The sequence below is a fragment of the Ambystoma mexicanum genome, chromosome 4p (genome assembly GCF_040938575.1).
Source record: "Ambystoma mexicanum isolate Mex_15411 chromosome 4p, UKY_AmexF1_1, whole genome shotgun sequence".
NCBI lineage: Eukaryota > Metazoa > Chordata > Amphibia > Caudata > Ambystomatidae > Ambystoma > Ambystoma mexicanum.
Window position 1 is genome coordinate 1,204,680,367 of NC_090927.1, and position 22,209 is coordinate 1,204,702,575.

Sequence of the window (22,209 nt, forward strand, 5' to 3'; positions counted from 1 at the left end):
TAGCAGAAAGCAAAAGAGAATCATAATTAGAATAAAGTGCAGCTAAAGAAGATACATCCGTTGCTGAGCCAGACTTAGGCCAATGCTGTTCAGCCTGATGAAGGGAACAGTGAACCGCTCAAAGAGGATGAAGAGGCATGTGTGATGGAGTAAATGCAACCGAAGCATAAAGAAGATCAAAGGAGTCAGATAACGTGTCAGGCAAAATCAGCCAAAAGAGACCAAAACTTTGAAATAGAATGAATAGTTAAGTAATTGCAGAAGTGAAAAGGCCAAGATCAAAGGATCTAAGATCATGACAATGGAAAGTTTAGAAGATTGGGACAAGGGAAAAGAAGACGGGTGAGAAAAAGAAAAAGAAAGAAGAAAATGATCTGATAGATAAATAGGAAGAGCAGTGGGCAGTCTGTTGTTGGTCAGGACTGCTGCCTAGTGTTATTAGATGCTGGGAAAATTGCAACATTTTATCATTACAAGTGTTTAGTAATTGTTTAATAATTTAACCTTTAACGTTTAAAGTGTTTTTACTATACATTATCTGATTGTAGCAGGAGGGTTACTGGTGGTGAAACATATCTGCCTTCAGTTTATTTAATGCTTTGAGGAGTGGTGGGAGTGGCCTGAGCTCAATCGGTATAGTTGTATGGGGAGACGAGATAGAAACTACATCTCGCATAAGGAGACAGCATCGCGCGTTGGCTGTGATACGCACCCTGGGTGACACAGTCCTTAACTGGCCCACGTCAGCCCAGGCACTAACAGTCCCAGTCTGTTAATGGTCAGGATTGTTGACTAGTGGTATTAAATGCTGCAAAAATTACATTATTTTATTAATGCAAGTGTTTAGTAATTCTTTTGTAATTTTTAAACATATTTTTAACCTCTAACATTGAAAATGTTTTTACTACATACATTATCTGATTGTAGCAGGAGAGTTCGTGGTAGTGAAACCTATCTGACTTCAGTTTATTTAATGCTTTCAGAAGTGGCGGGGGCAGCCTGAGCAACATCGGTAGAGTTGGATGGTGGAGATGAGATCCAGATAGAAACTACATCTCCTATGGGGAGCAGTGTCACGCATTGGATGTGACACGTACCTTGAGTGACACAGGACTCAACTGGCCCGTGTCAGTACGAAGCGCTAACCCCAACCTTGTTTAGGCCTGTTTACGGCCCGTACTATGTTCGGCAGGTGACTCTGCCCGTTTGGTGCCGGATCCACCATTTTACATACCACGGACGCTTACCGATCAGTTTACTGGCCATTATGATTTAGGTTTGCTTTTAATATAACTGGGGATTTTTGTGGTGATATGTCTGGTATTAAGTGTGGTGGAAATATGCTACGAAGTTTGAGAAGCCATTACAGATCTCTCTTTCTACGGCATTGATTAAAATATGCAGAGCAGGCATTGAAATAAACAATGGCCCCAACCTTATAGATTTAGCGTCTTCTTCAGGTGTTTCCCTAAAAGCTGCTTTGCTGAATCTTAGGTCCACTGTAGCTCATTGTTCTGAAATATGTGACCTGATAGAGGAATTTTAATTGGATATTTTTGTTATAACGAAAACGTGATTTAATTAAACCTCTCATGCTTTGCTTCATAGTTTACTTCCAGAGGGATATTCAATTCAAAACAATGATCACCCTAAACAGAGAGGAGGGGGGATTGTGGTAATCTACTGATCACAGTTCAAAATCTCCCATTTTGAATCACTAAATTGGGATGATTCCTCAGAGATTGCCCATTTGGTTCTATGGACTTCCCCAAGCAGTTGATTGAGAATACTGCTTGGTTATAGGCCTCCTAACCCTGCAATGCCTTTTTGGAGGGGCTGGACTCCTATGTCATGACCATAGGCAGCAAGTTTAAGGATTTTCTCTGCCTGGGTGACTTCAACATTTGGCTGGAGGACAGCTTGGGGACAGATGCTAAGCGACTGTGGGAAGTAATGGAGACGCACGAGTTCCCACCCGTAGTAGGCTCTGCCTCCCGTATACATGGCCATTGCCTAGATGTGTTATTGGTAAGAGGCACAGGAATTTCTGTGACTGACACACTACTGATTTTTTCATGAACAGATCATTATTTAAGACTATTATGAGTGAAACTGAAATCTAGAGAGCAACCATTTAGTTCCAAATGTGTGGCAAAGCCGAAAGAGTTGGAGAATATCTCAGGCATTGAGCTATGGAAAGGTTGAGACTCAATTGATTCCTCACTCAAATGTGATGTACCTTTTAAACAATGGGCTGCTATCATGAACAATATCTGTTCCATGACCGCACCATTGGGAAAAAAGCACCCAAAAATAAAATGTTAATTATGGTTTACCCCTAGTCTGACGGAACTGAAGAAACATTATAGAGCCATGCAGCGAATGTGGCGAAAACATAGAACACCGGATTAGGCCATCAAGGTCAAGGCAGCATTAAAAGAGTATAAAATAGATGTTTTTAGGGCCAAGACAGACTTTTTAATCAGAAAGATTGATACAGCAACAAATCATTCGTGAGAACTGTTCTTTTTTTGTGCGGCAAAATAATGCCCTATTAGGTGGAGAATCATCAGTAGAGCAGGTTAATGCCTTTAACACATTTTTCTTGGATAAGATTAAAACAATTCAGGAACATATCGTACATGATAGGAAATTAGAGGTAATTGAGGAATATATTAATCTCAACACAGTAACTTTGATGGAGGGAAAGTGTACCTCAAGTTCCACGCTGTTTGACTTTAAAATAGTCTCAGAAGAAACCATCAGTGCTTTGTTAACTGCCCTCAAACCCCTGAACGACTCTTTATTCCATCTTCCCACCTGTACGGCAAAGTGTTTAGCAGCAGACATTGCCCCTTTTATGACCTGCTTTGTAAATGCGTACTTGAGCCAAGGTATAGTTCCAGCAGAACTGAAGTTGTCCATCATTTCACCACTCCTGACAAAACCTAATCTAGATCCAGATAACTTGCAGAACTATCACCCAGTTGCAGGTTTTCCGTGGCCTGGTAAAATCTTAGAGAAAGTGGTCATGGTGCAGCTGCAGGAATGCGTTTAGAGAGAATATCTGTTGGACTATCTGCAATCCGGGTTGTGCAAGAAATGTGAACAGAAACAGCACTGGTCATGGTATGGGACGAACTTTTGTGAGTGGGAGATCAAGGGGAACTATCACTACTCGTAATGTTGGATCTTTCCGCAGCATTTGATACAGTGGACCATGGTATTCTTATGGATCAACTGAGGACGAAAGGTAATGTCACAGCTAGTGCAATCAAATGGTTCACATCTTTTCTGTCAGTGCGGCATCAACAAGTGAGGTCTGGAGATTATCTATCAGATTCTCTAGCTCAAAATTGTGGAGTCCCTCAGGGGTCTTCTCTTGGACATCATTTGGGAATTGCTAAGGGTCACAGTTGCGACCCCTGTGATCTCCCTTGCTACCCCTTCCATACTGTCTGTGATCACTATATTTTAAAAAAATGTAAACAAATAAAAAAAAATAAACTGAGCATTTGCATGCAATTTTGTATGCATATTTTATGAGTCACATTACATTCATTTTATACTGAGTGAGCCCTTGCTTTTAGGACACATATTATTTAGAAACACTGTGACTAGGTATTCTTACACTGTTCTAAGAAGGCCGCCTTGCCTCTAGTTGACATTCTTTGATAGAGACAGTGTTCTTACATGGTACACACTGACTCCATATCGCAGCATCATCACAGGGAAGTGCTGCACCGTAGTCACGACCCCTCCATTGAGTCCCTGTAATTTCCTTGAGGCAATACACTTGCAGCCAGCAATGCCAGATCGCAATCTGGTTCGCAAGAGTGAGTGGAGCAGTTTTGTTTTATTTACTGTGCTCATATTTATAGATGCAGGCTAGGATGGCACACACTGTTTGGGCAACAAAACCGGGCTCATGGGCTAGTCCGAGCCGGGAGGCACAGGAGAGTTTGGAGGCTGGCAATGAGGTGCTATCCCTCTCCCTGCGCCCCCCCCCCCAACAAATCTGTTTTTGTCAATTTTTTCTCATAAAGATATCTGAAGAATCTCTGCAGCATAATGTCTAGCAGCCGTGCCCTACTTACCATTCTCCTGTCAATGACCAAACCTTTCTCTCTGCCCAGGCACATTCTTCCAAGACAGCCCGAAAGAGCCAACCCCTTCACTGCAAAGCTGCACGTTGATGGGACACTGCATGATGGACAAGCAAGCCCAATACACTTTTCTTGCTATAATGTAGAACACTTTTGTTGTTATGGACGCGGAAAGGCAGTGGTGCAGGAACCGAATACCCTCCTGCGCCAGCTTCTGGTCCCATCCTGTCTCACTGCTGTCACACACCACTTCATACCCAAGTTGGTATCTGGGTTCCGAATGTATAGCATTGTGTCGTCTACATATAGCGTTATGAATTGTGGGGCACCTCTGATGCGAATCCCTCTCCATGAGTGATTGTGTCTAAGTCTCGCCGCCATGCCTTCTATTGTGAGTGCGAAAATGAGAGGAGACAATGGGCAGCCATGCCTTGTACCTCTATGAAGTCTGAACGCAGCCGATAAGGTCTTACTATTTCGGACCTTGGCTGAGGGGTCTTTGTACAACAGGTTGATATAGCTAAGGAATCCCGGGCTAAATCCCATTTTACGCAGTATGGCACACATAAAGTTCCATGAGACAGAATCAAGCGTTTTTTCGCATCTAATACAACTGCCACTGTTTTTGCCTTGGGGTCTAATTAAAAGGCTGTCGCAAAGATTCTACGCACGTTGTGCGCTGTAGAGCGGGAGGGGACGAAGCAGGACTGGTCAGGGTGTACTAATTTATTCATATAGGGTTTAGTCGGTTGACTATTGCTTTTGCGTATATTTTAGTGTCTACATTGATTAAGGAAAGAGGACGGTATGAAGAGGAATCGTGAGGGGGCTTATGGGGTTTTAACAGGACCGTAATTATGGCCTCTCTCAAGGTTTCAGGTAATATTCTGGTCCCTAATGATTCTTCCCAAACCTCTAAAAGCCTTGGCGAAAGTTCTGTATGATATGTTTTTTATAGATCTGCTGGGATTCCGTCTGACCCAGGTGCCCTGCCAGTCCTCAGGTCCTTTACAGCCTGTTCAATCTCTTTTATCCTCATTGGGAGATCTAATGCTACCCTCTCAGCCGGTTCTAGTTGGAGCAACGGGAAGGAGTTCAAGTACTCCTGTAGCTCGTCCATCGAGACCGTGTCCGAATTTGCAAACAGCCTAGTGTAGAAATCCAAGAATACTTCACTCACCTCTCGGGCATCTGTGTGTGTTATACCAGCCTGGTCTGTGATGCTATTTATGTGCGTAACCCCATGTTCAGCTTTGATAAGATTAGCTAGTGTTTTACACGCTCTGTTTCCTTTCCCGTATCGTCTTGCTCTAACTGGCTGCATCATATAGAAGATCTCTCTTTCCGCCAGGGCCCTGAATTCCGAGAGTTGTATATGCAGGTGAGCTAGTGTATCGGGCCCCGGTGAATGTGCGTGTTTATCCTCCAGCTCTTGCAGTGAGTTCTCGGTTTGTCTTAGGTCTTTCCTAATGCTCCTAAGAGTGCCGTGTACCTGTGATATTAGATGCCCCTCAGCCACACCTTGAAGGCCTCCCACACCATGGAGACCGATCCCAGCGAACCCATATTACGCTCGAAAAAATCTATGATGTCAGCCCGCAGTGGTTCTATTACTTCTACGTCCCTCAGCAAATCCGGTGGCATACGCCAGGTAGGCGGGGAGCAGTCTAGGCAGTCATCTGTAAATCCAATATGATCGGGGATTGATCCGACAGGGTATGCAGTAATATTCTACATTCACCTATCTGGGGGATGAGGTCTGGGGAGCACAACCAGTAATCAATATGGGAGCTAGATGCATGTACATATGAATGGAAAGTGTATTCCTGCTGGAGTGGTTGCTACTCTCTCCAGGCGTCAGCTAGCGGTAAAGTAACCATGGCCTGTTGGAGGGTCAGTGCAGATTTAGTGATATTTCTGTAGCTTTAGGACGATCTGTCTTTTAAGGGGTCCAATATTGTATTTAGGTCCTCTCCCCAGATTATCCTAGGCCCACCAATTAGGGAGATCAATGCCAGTATCTGTAGGTAAAATTCAGCAGAGTCCATATTCGGAACATACGTATTTATCACGATCCAATCTTGGCCTTGCATTGAGCCCCACACAATCGCATATCTTCCTCCCGTGTCCACTCTGGAGCTCGACACCTGGAACCCAATACGTCGATGTATCACCGTCATCACCCCTTTGGCCTGAGTAGAATAGTCTGTCGCTATTTTTTGTAGGCCCCAGTTCCAGGCAAACGATTCAGTGACCTTGTTAGTAGCATGCGTTTCCTGTAGCATCAACATGTCAATCTTGTGTCTATTTGCGTATGCAAGAATCTTCCTGGCTTTTATGGAGTTCACTAGACCTCTGATGTTCCAAGTCAGAAGTCTAATTCCTTGGGTCAACTTGTGTGCCTCTTGCCTTGGTATGACTCACCGTGTGTCTTGATATTTCGTGATCGAGTGGAACTGCTTCCGTAACATGTATTCGTCAGTGTTTTAGTAATAACATATGACTCCCCAACTCCCCCCAACGTACACCCGCATTCTTTACGTGCAGGCCATCCCATTATTTTCTTCGACCTGCATTGGCAACTAGCCTTCCCCCAGTCCTACCCCCCACCCTCACCATCCCCCCAACTGGACAGTGTACTCTCAATTAGAAACTGCAAATTCTGCAACCGTGGGAGGCCCTGTATAGCCCCAGTCCTCATGAAAGCTCTGGACCAACCTGTGGAGCTCTTGCGCCATCTTTAAGCGGATCTGGATTTATAATACTTGCAGCCTATTCCAGAAAGCCGGCCCATTGTTCAAGTGTTAGTTTGTGACAGCAAGTCCTTTCCGGACGGCGGGAGTGGGATATTTCACTCTATGTACCCCATGGCTTCCTCGGGTGTTTAAAAAAAATTAGCCCTTCCGGAGTGTTGTAGCCAGAACTTGGCCGGGAACATCATTGCGTATGGTATTGCTCTCGCTTTGAGTGCCCTTTTGACTTGATCGTACGTTCGACGAGCCGCTTGGACGCCATTAGAAAATTCCGGATATATATGTACACTTACTGAGTCATAATTCAGCGTACCCTTTTCTCGGGAGAGGCGGAGTATCAAGTCCCTGTTCTGATAATTAAGTAAACCTGCAATTACAGTGCGTGGCGGTGCTCCTGGTTTGGGTGGCGGGGCAAGGGTTCTGTGCACCCGTTCAATAAGGAATAGTTGGGAGAACTGAGCCTCTGGGAATGTAGAACGTATCACTTCCTCCAAATATTGTCCCTTTAGAATGTTGAGGGGCTTTTCCGCCAGGCTCACCACCCTTATTTTGACGAGATCTCGTCTCCAAGTCGTCATACTTCGCCTGGACTATCTTCATGCATTTCTTAATTTCTCCAATATCTTTACTATGTGAAGTAGATGCATCTTCCAGTATCCCTAGTCTGGTCTCTGCTTCAGAGACCCTAGTGTTCACTTGTTGAAGGTCCGTCTTGATTGAAGAGATATTACTTACAATGTCATCCAATCTACTGTTTACTGCTGCGAACCCGGCTTGGAGAGCCGTCATATAGGGGCCGGATCGACACCCTCACCTGTAGCTTCATTTACGGGGCCCTGTCTCTCGTCTCTACCTCTTTCCTGTGGCATGTTAGGGCTAGTAAAGACATCCATTGGGCCCTTTTTGTTCACTTTATTCCCTCTCGGCATGGCCTGAATTAGCAGGGTTCCCTTTGTTAAGTCTTATGTATTGTTTCTGCCCAGTAGGGGTGTATTGGTAATCAGTTATTTGGGCCCACCTGTTCTGCGCATGGCCACTACTTCGTGTCTTGGATTAGTCAATGGGCCTCATTACGACCCTGGCGGTAAGGGGTTAACGCCAGCGTTAGCTGCGCCGACCCCTTACCGCCAATTACGAGGTCCCCTAGCGCCATGGTGCTTTTAACACCTGCTTTTAGCAGGTGTTAAAATCCATGGCGCTAAGGGACCATGGAGTTAATTACGCCACCGTAATTTACGGTGGCGTAATTAACGCCTTCCCCACTCCCATTATGCCCTATGGGGCAAAAATGGGAATGGGGAAGGGTAAATGGGGATTGGGGACTTACCGCCCCGCCGACCTCGGAATGGGGCGGTAAGTCCGCCAACCACCATGGCGTAAACGTAGTTTACGCCATGGTGGTAAAGTCACGGCCCAGGCGGTAACTTACCGCCTGGGTCGTAATGAGGCCCAATGTGTGGTTTGCACCCCTTTCTGGTCAGATGTCTGGCTTGTGCTTCCCTGTTGCCCTCTCCAGCCGTGCACTCTCTCACTTTCAGGGTGTCGCAAGCTGTGCATGGGGGCTGGCACCTGGCCTCTGTTATGTTTTATTATGCCCCCTCACAATATTTTTTGGTGCTCCTCTCCCAACCCACCGCTTCCTGTGTCACTCCAGGGAGACTGGGGAGCTATGAGGCGGCTGTATGGGGCAGGAATTCCTGTCCCAATGTATACTGGGCAAATGAGAGCGGGACCCTTATAGATATCCCGCTCTGGCTGCAGAGACTCTTCCTCCTCTCCCGAGCGGGAGCACCACACAGCCCAAGGCAGCCCCCTGCATGAAGGTGCCACAGCAACCCAGCTCTCCCGCTCCACTCCAGCCCCATTGCTGTTAGTGGGTGCACAGCCCCGTCCCCCGCGCGGCAGGGACACCGCTCGCCCACAGCGCACACAGCTGCCTGCTGCGGGGGGGTGGCGCGCAACCCACCTTCCGGAGCTCTTCATCAGTCGGCGTGTCGGGGCCCAGGGATGTCCGACATTCCAACACCGGCCCGCCGGGGTCACAGATGCCTCCCACCTTCACACATGGAGGATTGGATAGTTCCGGGCCGGCGGTCTAGACCGCCACTTTCTGTCCTCTCACTCACCGCGTGGCAGCACAGGATGTCGGGCTGCCGGGCTCTCTGTAGCAGGGGAGGAGGGGCATGCTCCAGCCCTCACCAGCTCTTCTGCCCGGCCCTGGCGCCCACAGCACACTATTTGACGGCGTTGGTCATTTTATACGGCTCGGCTCCGGCCCCCACTGGCTCTATAGCTGCCGCCAGTCTTCCGACACCATGTGGAGGTGTCAGCCACAGACAGATCTTCGCCGTTCCGCAGGATTTTTCTAACAGGATATTTTAGAGCGCAGAGCTCTACAATCAGGCGGCCATCTTGGTTGGTGGCCAACATTTCATTTCACGCTATATACAAATGGTGGGGAGTGTGCTATATATTACGGTGGAGTAGGACAAATATCTAAAAAGTAAGACAAAAAGGTTCCACCGTAATGAAAAACAAGTTCTTAAAAATCACAAAAGTTTGTTTAAAGTTTTTCACTGTTATAGTTATTTCACTGCGATTTTGATGGAAGCCAAAATAAGGTTCTAGTAGCCCACAAGAAGTTATATTTGAATGTATTCAAATGATTACAAAAGGAAAGCAACATCAGTATATATACAAATTAATACTCACAACGAAAAAAAGAAACACATTATCACATAATCCAATCAATACATACTGTAAGAAAGTGAATAAAATCCCAAAATAAATTAAGTTAGGGACAGGAAAAAAGTGTGAGGAAAGTATTTGTTAAGAAGAAAAGGAATTTGTGGGGAAGAAAGGTACAGGAACATGAAAGAATATATTTTTTCTTCTTTCCAAGCTCATGAATTTCATGGGTTAATTATCTTTCGTCACTATTTATTCATAATTCACTGGGTAGGTCTTTCATTTCACGCAACAGCCACATGTATTTTCTTTCAATTGCATGGCATCATTTGACTTGGATGTCTGCTTTCATTCACAGTAATTTAGTAAAATGGGCCTATACACACTGATATTAATGCTACATGTGGTGATCCATTCTTGTATGAAATGTATATCCTATTACAGTGATATTGTAACCATATTTTTCTTAGTGTACTGCGGAAACACTGCTATGTGATGCCACTTCCTGTTTTGTCAATGGGTGAAAGGCTGGGTGATATCACTTTCTGTGATGTCACTTGGGGTGGGGTGTAATGATATCACTTCCTGTGACATCATCAGGCTCAAGGGTCGTGCAATGTCACTTCCACTACGCCTGGCATTTGGGTGAAATGACGTCCCTGGGTCTTCTCTTTAACCATTGCTATTTAATTTATATCTATGTCCTCTAATGGACATCTTCTGGAGCCATAAGGTCTGCTTTCAGTCATATGTAGATGACTCACAGGTGTTCCTCAGGTTTAACGATATAGAGGAGTCATTTATCACGAGTGAGTCACTGCCTGGAGGAAGTTAGCAGCTGGATGTCCTTTATTGGCTCCAACTTAATCCAAAAAAACCAGAGGTAATTCTGTTCGGACAAAAACATCTACTAGGTGAGGATAGATGTCCCCCTCCCCCTTTCTCTTGTGATCAGAACTGAATTATGCCACCGGAATTAAAAATCTTGACTGCATATGGCAGTATGATCTTAGTTGCGAAGGCCAAATTGGGGCCAAAGTACAGGCTGTCTTTTACAGCTTCTGGCTGCTATGGCAGGCCCTCCCCTTTGTACCTCAGAAGGACTATGCGCGAATGGTAGGAGCCATGGTAAATTCACAATTGGTTTACTCTAACAGCCATTTAGCTGGGGCTTTTGCCAAACAAATATATCGGCTGCAAAAGGCACAAAATGCGGCAGTCAGGCTGATGTTTGGAGTGAATAGGTATTGTCCTATTTCAGGACTGCATCGATCCATCCACTGATAGCCGTGGAGGACAGGATCAAGTTTAGGATTGGGTGTATGATATTCAAATATCTGAATAATCTAACCCCCTCATATCTGGCACATAAGCTAACCCTCTACCAACCAACACAGTCCCTTGAAACAAGAGATAAGCTACTGCTGACTACCCCCATCTCTTTCTGTGTGTCTAGAGGAGATCGCAGATTTTCTGTATTTGGACCTAAACTATGGAACAGCCTCCCATTGGAGATCAGCAAAATAGTGTCCTTCTCTCTGTTCCAAAAAAAGCTAAAAACGTATTTGTTTAAATAGGGCAGAGGATCTTTGATCTATGGCCACTTTGCAAAGTTCCTGGAACTTGTAATGCTTTGCTGATTCACTTTTATAACATCTGAGCCTAGATACGATTTTGTTTGTCCCAGAGGCGCAACATAAAATCCTCAATCAATCAATCAAATAGAAGAAAAGATAAGAACAAGAGAGGACCCTGAACTATGAGAAGGAGGTGTAGTAATTTGTGACAGAGAGTAGGAGTGAAGAATAGACATAAGTACAACAGAAGCATGAGTAGAAGAGAGATGGAGATTAAAATCTCTCAGAAGAAAGAAGGGTGGAGAGTAAAGCAGAAGAGCAGACAGAAGAGTATCGAGATCATCACAGAAAGAAGAGACAGGCCCAGATGGGTGATAAATAACAACAAAATGAAGAGAAGGGCAAGAAAAAACAAATAGTGTTATTCAGTTGAAGTAAAAGGAAGATGATCTGACTGAGAATGGGGTGAAACAGAAGGAACATATAATATAATACAAAGACCAGCACAGTGTACTGAAGGGTGTAGGATGTGGGAGCAAAATGACTGTGAAGGAGAAATTAAAGCAAGTGTAACAGTATTGAATGAAGCCAGACAAATTTCAGTAAGACAGAGCAAGTGAAGATGAAGACAAGAACAAAGATCAAGAACAGAATGATCTTTATTACTAAGGGAAGGGAGAGTTCCATAAAGCCACATTAAAAGTATGAGAGAGATCAATCAGAAGGGGAAAAATAAGATTAGAAGGATTACGAGATGTATAATTGTTGGTATGAGCGCATGAGGAAAAGGATGGCTTAGAGAAATAAGAAACAAAATAACCTTCTCCCAAATACCACAAATAGGCCATTTCTTATTGGGCCTTAACACCACCTTCCAGCCTCTTTTTCTAAGCATGCCATACCCGGGCCCCGCCATTATGGGGGATTCTCTTAGCCTAACAGGTCTTAAGTGTAAGGGTGTGGAGACCTGAAGAGGTGACTGGTTGATGCCTCAAGATGTCTGTCTTAGTTCCTGCCCACTTCTTCCTCTTGTGGGTTTTCGTTATGGTTTCTGCACCTGTTTGAGGGGAGCCGTCTAAAGTTTGTAGCAGAGCTTGGGATGAACCAGTTAATCCACCCTACAGAGCATCCAGGTCACATAGCAATACCCATCAACCGTTGCTCCCCCATTCCTATCCCTCCAAAGCAGGTCAATGCAGTTTGTCACTCTCCCAAAATAGTTATGCATTGTCAGAGGCTAATTTGATAGAGTGACTATACCACCAAAAGGAATTCACAACTATGATCTCCTGTGTGGGCTTAACGATAGATTCAAAATTGGGTATTATGTGACAGTCTCACCAAGTATGTGGATATGTCCTTAGACTGCAACAGTTTCGCCAGCATACTATCACACAGGTTTTTTGGTATGTGACCTTTATTTTGACTTTTTATTCATAAATGACAATTAAAAGCACCTTGAATGAAACTAGCACTGTACATAAACATATTCCTAAACAACATCTCTAGAACTTTCTAGAACCAGAAAACAAAAAAATAATGTATATATTACAAAGTAGTGCAAATGTGAAACATGTATAATTGAAGACTGCTCTAAATTTTGCAATCTAGCATAAAATAACTCTCATAGCTGGCAAATTAACTAACCACATGCTATGCATATTGGACAATCAGAATTCAATGACATCTTCAATGCCCTAAACATTTTGGTATCAATTAGAACCAAAGGAAAGTGGGAACCCGTGAAAGTGATGCTCAATTTAACAGGTTTACTCTTAACAGTGGTGGTATCAAGAAGGTCATGAGTAGATTTGGCATTTTCCTGATAAATACATGCTAGTGGGTTGGTTAAAGCCCAAGGAACAGAACAAAGCTTAAATAGTTGACGGAACCTACGCCACTTCCTTCCTGTTACCATATGACTAGAAACTGAAGGGATCAAGCCAGCTGTTACTGGAGATGGGGGCCAGTGGTTGCACATATAAACCAAAACACATATAGGAGATAATTGGCACCCTGAAATAGACAGAACAGGTCAGGGAGGGAGATTTCCACATGCATACCACTACCAGCAGGAAGTTATATATGGGTGTATGGGAGTTATGTAGCTAAACCCTAGCGGGTGTCACGTCACTTACTGGAGTAGGAGGGCGGCGTGTCTCCGGGTCTGGCAAACATCGACATGAAGGCTCTATACCTGGTGGCGTTTCCTTCGGGGTCCGGGTCTCCCGGCCTCTGGCCCACTGGGCACCACCATATTTTCTGGTCTGCGCATGCGTGGACACCCGTGTCTGACGTGCCGCTCATGCACATTTCTCCTGGCCCATGCGCAGCATCCACTTGCGCTCCAGGCATCATTTCCATCCTGGCAGTATTCCTGGGAGCCATGGATACCAGCACACTGCATCTCAATGCTGTCAATGCCCTGATTGTGTTTGCACAGTTTAGGATTCTCCTGAACCTCGCCTCCTTGTCAGTGCCTCTCATGGCTCCTTTTTGCTGGCCCTGTGCTTCCTTCTTCCTTCCACTTCCCCTGGCCTTCTCTGTCCTGCTTCTGCCTGTCCTGGCTTTGGGAGGGGCATTCCTGCCCAACATTCTCCTGTTTCTTCATTGCCTGGAGACCCCCTCTTTGTCATTGACTTAGCCTTGTGTCTCTGCTTTGTGCAATCTATCCTGATACCTCTGCTTACCTTATTATTGGTTGGAGTTCAGCACCCCGCCACACACATCTTCTGGACATTTAACAAGGTCTTCCCTGTCAGTGCTTGCACTGTCTTGTCATCATGTAAATAAGGGAAGTGCCGTCCCGTGGCGTTGGGAGCTGATCCAGCACCTGCTTGTGTCTACCAAGAAGGTGTTGGGTTGGTACCCCGTGCTACTTTTCGACTACCCCAACGCTGGATGTTAGACTGGATTCCTCTACATCACACACACCAAGGAGAAAAGGTATGCAGCGTCCGCGAGATGCCTTGTATAACAGCTGGGGACTCACCCAGACTATTACAAGCAAGGTTGGGACGGTAGCAGAAGAGCTGGGATGGATAGGGGAACAGGGTAGAGGTGTGCTCCAAAAGGGAGGAATTAGAGTTGAGTTTAGCGATCAGTGATCAGCGGGAGGTTCTTTCAATAGTAGGTACTTTAGGACCTTTCTCAAGAGTAGAATGGAGGGGGTCATTCTTTTCTTCATTGGTAACTTGTTCCAAAGGCAGTGTCCATAGTGATGGTGAGTTTCTCACCATGAAGAGTGACGTTTTGGTGGTGAATATTCGGCATGGTTCTTGTTTACGGTTTACTGTTAATCCAATGTTAAGTATGTACTGAAACTTCTCCTGAGGAATTGTTCCCTTTGTCATACTTTATTAAAGACAGCTCGACACAGTGGTTGCTGCTGTTCCTGCATAGGAAGGGCACACTGTGAGCAGACAATTATTCCCAGAAAAGAGGTGAGCGTGCATAGGCCAGAGCAAGCAGACAACGTTTTTAGCAAGCCAGAAGAAGCATGCATGAATCTAAGCTACAGGATGAGTGTGAAACAATCAAAAGGGTGATTCCTACTGAAAAGAATCATCTGGGCATGTAGGAGGCCTTTTCTTGTCATTTGTGACAATGCATTTTGAATTGTCTACTAAACCTGAATTTTGCATAAGATACCTATTAAAGGCATTAATAATGATTGTTTTGCATAAGGCGTGCAATGAGAAGCAAATAATATCTGTATCTACACACTTTTCTGTAATATTCATTAAAATGGAATTTAATATTATCTACCCTCCAGTATCAAAATCCCTCAATTTGTTAAACACACTTTTATGACTAAGGGAAACAGCCTGTATTGGTAAGTCTCGGCTTCAGAATAAGGTTCAAAATTGAGGTTTTCTATATGAACAACAATATTCAGAGCTATAAAGTGAAGCGTAACCAGTGCAACCCAAGGTGAAAATGTCAGGATATAAACAGCACGATAAAGTTGGTGCTTTCACTTCAAATGCTAGTTGCCACCATTATCCTTTAATTATTCTGGAAAAAGGGTGCATTAAGGGGGCTTACCTTTTCATTATTTCAACCATAAATTATGTAACTTAATGTTGGAGCTATTTGACTAAGTTTTCCAATGAAAGAAGCGTCTAACCCAGCGCATCTAAGCAATGCTGCAAGTCAGAAGCACATATGCTAAGAATATAAAACAAGATCCCATTAATGTAGCTAATACGTAGATAAAGTAATAGGTTATTACTTGGGTTTGTGTGTTTTACTTTCGGAAAAAAAAAACAGATACACATATGCCTTGCTTTCACTTTTTTCTTTATGGAATTGGAAATGAAGGATGCTTTGTTAAGATCATTCTAGTAAATTAATTTCTGTAATCACAAACTATTGTCAATCCACAGAAAATGGCAAAAGTCTATTGTTTTTCAATTTAGTAATGTATATACAAAAGCATAAAAATCAGATATCATGGACATCAATATTCAAAACATATTTTACATGTTATACACCATGATTAGATAAGAGAGGGATAATAGCATTTACAGTAATGTGTACCTTTTGGGATAAGCAAACTCGTAAAAAATAAGCAGAACCCAATCACATTTCATGTTTTCACACAGCGGCATGAACAGAAGTGGTTGACGCTAAAAAGCATTGTAAATTGTAGTCCATCAGTTGAAGTAATTACATCAAATGTTGGCAGTTGGTTATAGACCAGTGTCAATGTTATATTTGTATATTTTACAAATATGTTGCACAAATCCTACAAGCTCAAGGTTTCCCCCTAGTCTTTCAATTTCTCTGTGTAGTTCAGATTCAAGCTCTTTCAATGTTTGCCTGGTGTATTCAAAGGAACCCACCTTTTCTAAATATTGCACAAAATATTTTTTTAGGTGTATATTTTCTGTCCGCTGGCTCAGTATCTTTTGCAACTCGCCACTTTCTGGTCTGGACCATATGGCATGTACAGTAGGAAACGAATGTTTTCCCTCTGTTAAATCGTCACAAAAGATGTTGTACTCACCATATTCTGTACAATGTAAATTTTTATAATCATCCATTATTTGGAAATACAGGGCCAGTGTATTAAGAAGTGGCTTAAAATCACGTTTATCATCTGAGAATAATTGCATGAGGCCTACAGTTAATTCGAGAAATGCTCCTGTCTTCTTCAATACCATAGCTTTATACTGAGCCTCTGTTGGACACATGGAGGTATCTCGCCAGTAAATTTCTATGCCTTGTCCTAGGTAGACGTCTAACAATGTCTTGGTGAATACATTCACAGCGTCTGGGTGACCAAGCGTTTGAATCTTTTCAAGACTGAGATAAGCAGCATAATTAGCTGCATTCATTACAGCTGGAATGCCGTATATGCTATGCGCCACTGGAAAGCCTTTCCGTAGCTTTGAGTTATCTAGAATGTCATCGAGCATCAGGCAGGAAATGAACATCATTTCGGTCACTTCAGTGATTATCTGAAACACAAATATGTAGACATAGTAGGTAAAAGGAGGTCATATAGTAATGCACATTATATAAGAACCATTGGTATAAGCATAACACTGGACATATATATGATAAATATATGTTTTCAATATGTCACAAATAATTTTGAAGAACAGAGAAACTGATGTAGTTTTGACAAATATATTCAACCAATCACACAATACTATTCCAACATTCATCTGTAGAGTAGCACAGGCATACCAAACTTTGTCATGATAGGAGGATTACGTGGGTTTGATAAATAAGCAATACACAAACCGCGCTATTAAGCATTACTGTTCCTAATCTCCCTCCACCCCAAACTCAGTGTGTAAGGGAGAACTTCAGTGGTCCTCTATACCCCAGCTATTGGTGTAGTATACTTGATCTGATGGTCAAAAGCCATTTCCCCAATACTTAAATATATCAAAAGAGACATCCTACTAATCAAGACTATGGCCCTCTTTATGAGTTTGCCGGTATCCCACTGGCATACCAGCAAACACACCTACCATTTCAGCCGACTGATATACTGGGATATTACAAGCCGCGAAAACACTGGTAAATCCCCATTCCATGAATTCCAGTGCAGGAAATACCAAATCAAACTTGGAGTATCCCGGTGCGGTAAAAGTGCTGGTGCCGGAATTACTGGAACTTTTACCAGCAATTTTCCTGCATCAGGAAACTAGTCTATGGGCCTTATTGAGAGTTTGGTGGTAATTTGGTGGTAAATCTAAGGATTTACCAAGAAGAACATTAACCGATACTGCCACTCAGTCCCACGAAATTGTCACAGGATTATGAGGGTGGCAAAGTGGCAAGCATTTTTGGAATACAAAAGACCACATGGGAATGTTCTTTGATTTACTGTGAACAGTAATTCTGCCATGGTAAATCTGTGAATTGTGCGGGTGAAGCTGAGGATTTACCTCCAGCTATACACTGGAGGTAAATCCTCAATGTCACCTCCAAAACGTATGTATGACAGTGCAGGAAAGTGACGATGCATTGGCAGTAAATCTGTAACTGACATTTTACTGCAAATTTCTCCTCTACCACTGTACTTGAATCATAACAATGTAATAATTCACAGGAAAAGACTAAGTTCCCAAAGCTGCACGGACAAACAAATCCCCTAATACACGACCTGCAATGCATAAATTAGAACCAAAAAGGTATCTCTGAATAGCTTTGATGGTCCCTGATCAAGAATGTGATTTGACCACAAGCCACCTACCTGACATATCGTCGACAAGCAATTCACCCTTTGCCCCAATGCTTGACACTGGCCCTCATTACGACCTTGGCGGAGGACCATGGTGCTAATAGCACCATGGTCCATGCCGCTAAGGTCAGGATTCCGCCATGGTGGATGGTGGAATTACCGCCCCATTCCAAGGTGAGTGGGGCGGTAATTCCCCATTCACCAATGGCCCCTTCCCCATTCCCATTTTTGCCCCATAGGGCATAATGGGAATGGGGAAAGGCGCTAATTACGGCACCGTAAATTACGGTGCCGTAATTAGCACCAAGGTCCCTTTGTGTCATGGGTTTTAACGCCTGCAAGAAGCAGGCGTTAAAATCACCATCCCGCAAAGGGACCTTGGAATCAGGCGTTAAGGGTCGGCGCCGTTTACGGCGCCGTAAACCCCTTAACGCCTGGGTCCTAATGAGGGCAGTGTCTCGTCAAGTGACTGCTTGATTTCATTATTTTTCCTGCCACTGATATGCCCTAAGAGAAAGTAACTGCAACTCTCTTCCCCCTCCACAGTGTGCTTCTATGTGGAGACTTGCTGCTCATGTGCATGTTTTTGCTTGAGGCGAGTGCAGGGTGATATAAAATAAAGAAACTCGTGTGATAAAATGACTACTGTTCTGCAGGAGTACAGGGATGAATAGTGGATATAACTCCTACTCATCTCCACACTACTCCTAAACCTGCAGTGATCACAATCATAAAGATGAAAGAGACACAGCCTGACGGGTATTTCTCCTTCATCTCTTCTGGTAATGTGGACTGGAGCCAGGCTATCCACTTCAGGAGGGATGTGAGCAAACAGAGAAGCAGTCCAACAAACTATAGCACTGCGCTACCAAAATTAAATAATGTCCAGCCCAGGTTCTATGAAAATAGGAGACTTCATTAATCAAAAAATACAAACACTCTCACCAAAACCACTGCTACCCACCACTGCAAGGGAAGGTACGGAACATGCAAACTTTGCAATAGCAGGGCGCACTGTTGGTCTGAAGTGAGGGGTTCAAAGTAATACATTTCAGCAGCAAAGACCAGTTTACTGAAAGTGTTCTTTTAAAAAGGCTATCAGGTATTAATATCGCCACATATATGGTCGCAGTAAATAATATCGCCGGGAAAATGTCGTGCCGATATTATTTGGGTGACCATATATGTGGCGACAGGGGCAAAAAAAAAAAAATTACAAAAAAAAAAAATAATAAATGTGGGGGTTGCGGGGGTGTCCCCCGCATGTTCCATGCAATAATGTCGCATTATTACATGGAACCTTAAAAAGGTAGAGTGTGGGGACTTAAATGTCACTAGGGCTCTATTTGGTGGAAGTGGGGACATACTGGGCCTCATTACGACCCAGGCGGTAAGTTACCGACTGGGTCGTACCTTTACCACCATGGCGTAAACTACGTTTACGCCATGGTGGTTGGCGGACTTACCGCCCCATTCCGAGGTGAGTGGGGCGGTAAGTCCCCATTTACCCATTTACCCTTCCCCATTCCCATTTTTGCCCCATAGGGCATAATGGGAGTGGGGAAGGCGTTAATTACGCCACCGTAAATTACGGTGGCGTAATTAACAACAAGGTCCCTTAGCGCCATGGATTTTAACACCTGCTAAAAGCAGGTGTTAAAACCTCCATGGCGCTAAGGGACCTCGGAATCAGGCGGTAAGGGTCGGCGCTGTTTACGCCGCAGTAAACCCCTTACCGCCTGGGTCCTAATGAGGCCCACTGACTTGAAAAAGCTCCTTGTCTTGTTCTTGGGGCTCAACAGAGTCGAGCCAGGCTTGTATGTGCCTTTCAATGGGTCGAGTCAGTGCCAAGATGTTTTGAGTCAATATTCCCACAGTGGATCGCATGAGTAAAGACCAATTTGAGTTGGCCTGAGATGGTAGAGCGATGCAGTGAAGCCCTGTAGATATGATCGGCTGATCTGTTGAAGAAAACGCAGGTGATGGTTGAGTCGATTTGACTCAAAAAGGTCCACCATTGCAATGCAATTCTTCAGTGGCGATCGGTTTTAAAATGTCTGGAGTGGAGGCAGGTGATTGGTCGAATCAGGTGCTAGATGGCTGAGCAAAGGATCAGAAGCAAGGAGCCATAAGCAGATCCTGGGGCTTGTAGCAGGTGGAAAAGTTCTCTAAGCAGTCAAACCAACTAAAAAATGGATCAAAGCAGAGAAACCGGTTCCAGAGCTGTTCCTTGACATCTGATTGATAAGGGACCACTTCCTGGGTTTCCAGGGGCAATAGAAGTCCTTAATCCATACTTTCCAGCCAGGGCTACAAGGTTTCAAGAGACATTTGAAGACACTGTCACCCCCAATGAGTAGGTTCCTGGGTACCGGTGATCTCAGCTTGGAGATCTACCTCTAACCACTCTTCCTGACCCAACTCACCTCCTCTTCCATGCCACACTGAATCCAATTGTATCTCACACACACACGTACCCACTCTATCTTACCACACTCTACTTCACCTCACTCTACATCATCCCACTCTCCCTCAACATAGCTACCCACGCCAATCCTCATCACCCCACCCTCAAGCTCCATAACAATTTCCTGACCTAAATCCAACTGAGATGATCAGGGTACGAATAAGGAGTATTTCACACACTTCCACAAGCCCATCAGGAAGGCAGAATTCTTGAAGTGTCCCTAGAGGTTTTGCTGGCAGGTCCTCAACCCATGCCCCCCAGATAGCTATTCAAGGATGACACACCAGATTAAGAAGGAGCTCCCTTTGGTTATGTAGCCCAATAGGGAAATAGCCAATATGTAAAGGCCCTCAATACGTTCCCCTCTAAATGCACCTACCGTCATTTTACTCGGCTTCTCAGCTTTTAAACTGTGGCAGTGAATCAATAAATGCAATAGAGTTAAGACTTACATACATCATTTATCAAATCTTTTATTGTGAGCAAGATCACAAATGTCGCACCATATGGTAAAGCGGTTGCAAAAAGTCAAGAGTTGTGTACTCATCGAAACTGAAGAAGGGAAAGATGAAGTAACATTCAGAGTCAGCAGGGGAGGAGAGTTGGTGGCTGCCACTAGTGGTGAGGGCAAAGGGCAGGAGCAGCCGGTAGGGTACACGGGAAAGGTTGAAGGTTGCCACTAGTGTTGGGTCATGGGCAGGTGTGGTGGGTTATGTTGAATGGGGACTGAGGAGTGAGTGGTGAATCGGAAGCGAATGGGCACGGATTAGCCACAGGTTCCACATGTGCACCTGCAAAAATGTGTTCTTTTTGGTCCTACAATACCTGGGTGTGGTCACCCTCACACCTTTTGTGCATAAAGGGGAAGATGGTGATCCCCAGAAGAACAGTAAGGACAGCCTTGTTGCCCACCATCCATCAAAGATCACTTTCTTGCACCACTGATGTTACTGCTCAAAAGTGACCAAATGTTGTAACATTATTGTGTCAGATTTCTCAGACAATGCCCACAGATATTAATAATCGCTTGCTCATCCACTGCTGAAATGGTCTTCCGGGGATATTTGGGCAATGGCCGACCAACATTATTCTTCCTCTGAGGCACCAAGTGGCAGTAGGAAGGCAGGAGGCATGCAGGCCAGAACACAGGAAAGGTATTATTATTTTAAAGATCTTTCTGGGCTATAGAATGATTGCATCTGAATGTTTTTGGGCTTTCAGAGTGAAATACTACATGCCCTTTTTCTGAAAGCGTACACATTGCTGAATATAAGCCTTTTTGAGTGAATAAGAGCTTTTTTGAGGAAAGAGATTTTCTGATTTGGACTCTCAGTGTAGGCTCTTTTGTATTTGCACATGAGTGAGCTGTATCCAATACTGGCAGGTGCAGGTTCAGGGGATTCGTAGTCCTAACTTGAGGGCGATGTCTGGTATTGATTTCCTTTCTCCGCAAAGTTATCTGCTTTGCATAAAGCCCACTTAGGCTGATTAATCCCTTAAGCGTTGATGCCTGCAAAATAAATTTCAGTAATAAGTGTATGTCTCAGATAGTGCCACTAACACATGTTTTTAACTGCGCATTTCACATCTCCTCCTAGATTTAAATTTTCGGAGCCAATCTGCCTCACTGCTTCTTGAAGATGTTCCCCAATGAAGAGGGGACTGAGAGATGTTATGCTAAATATATTGGGAACATATCAAGCCTTACAGAGCATAGCATGATACTTTAAGAATCACAGCCTGTCTCAGCACAGATACATAAAGTCACCAAGGACTGAAGTGTTTCCCTCAATTGATGAGTTTGAGCATTTGAACTTACTGGAGGCCCTGAACCTTCTGAAATATAATGTAGAAAGGGAATCACAATGACTAAACTTGCAGGGTTGTACAACTCTGGGCCTCGAGGGCCTGAATC

The 22,209-nt window shown here is 44.1% G+C and overlaps 1 protein-coding gene across 1 annotated transcript; it reads right to left on the reverse strand.

Annotated features, from left to right (window-relative positions):
- Window positions 1-15,818: 15,818 nt before the first annotated feature.
- Window positions 15,819-16,586, reverse strand: LOC138452912 (geranylgeranyl pyrophosphate synthase-like). Its single transcript, XM_069605260.1, has one exon. It carries the CDS (start codon window positions 16,566-16,568, stop codon window positions 15,819-15,821), a length of 750 nt encoding a protein of 249 aa, XP_069461361.1. The 5' UTR covers window positions 16,569-16,586.
- Window positions 16,587-22,209: the final 5,623 nt, after the last annotated feature.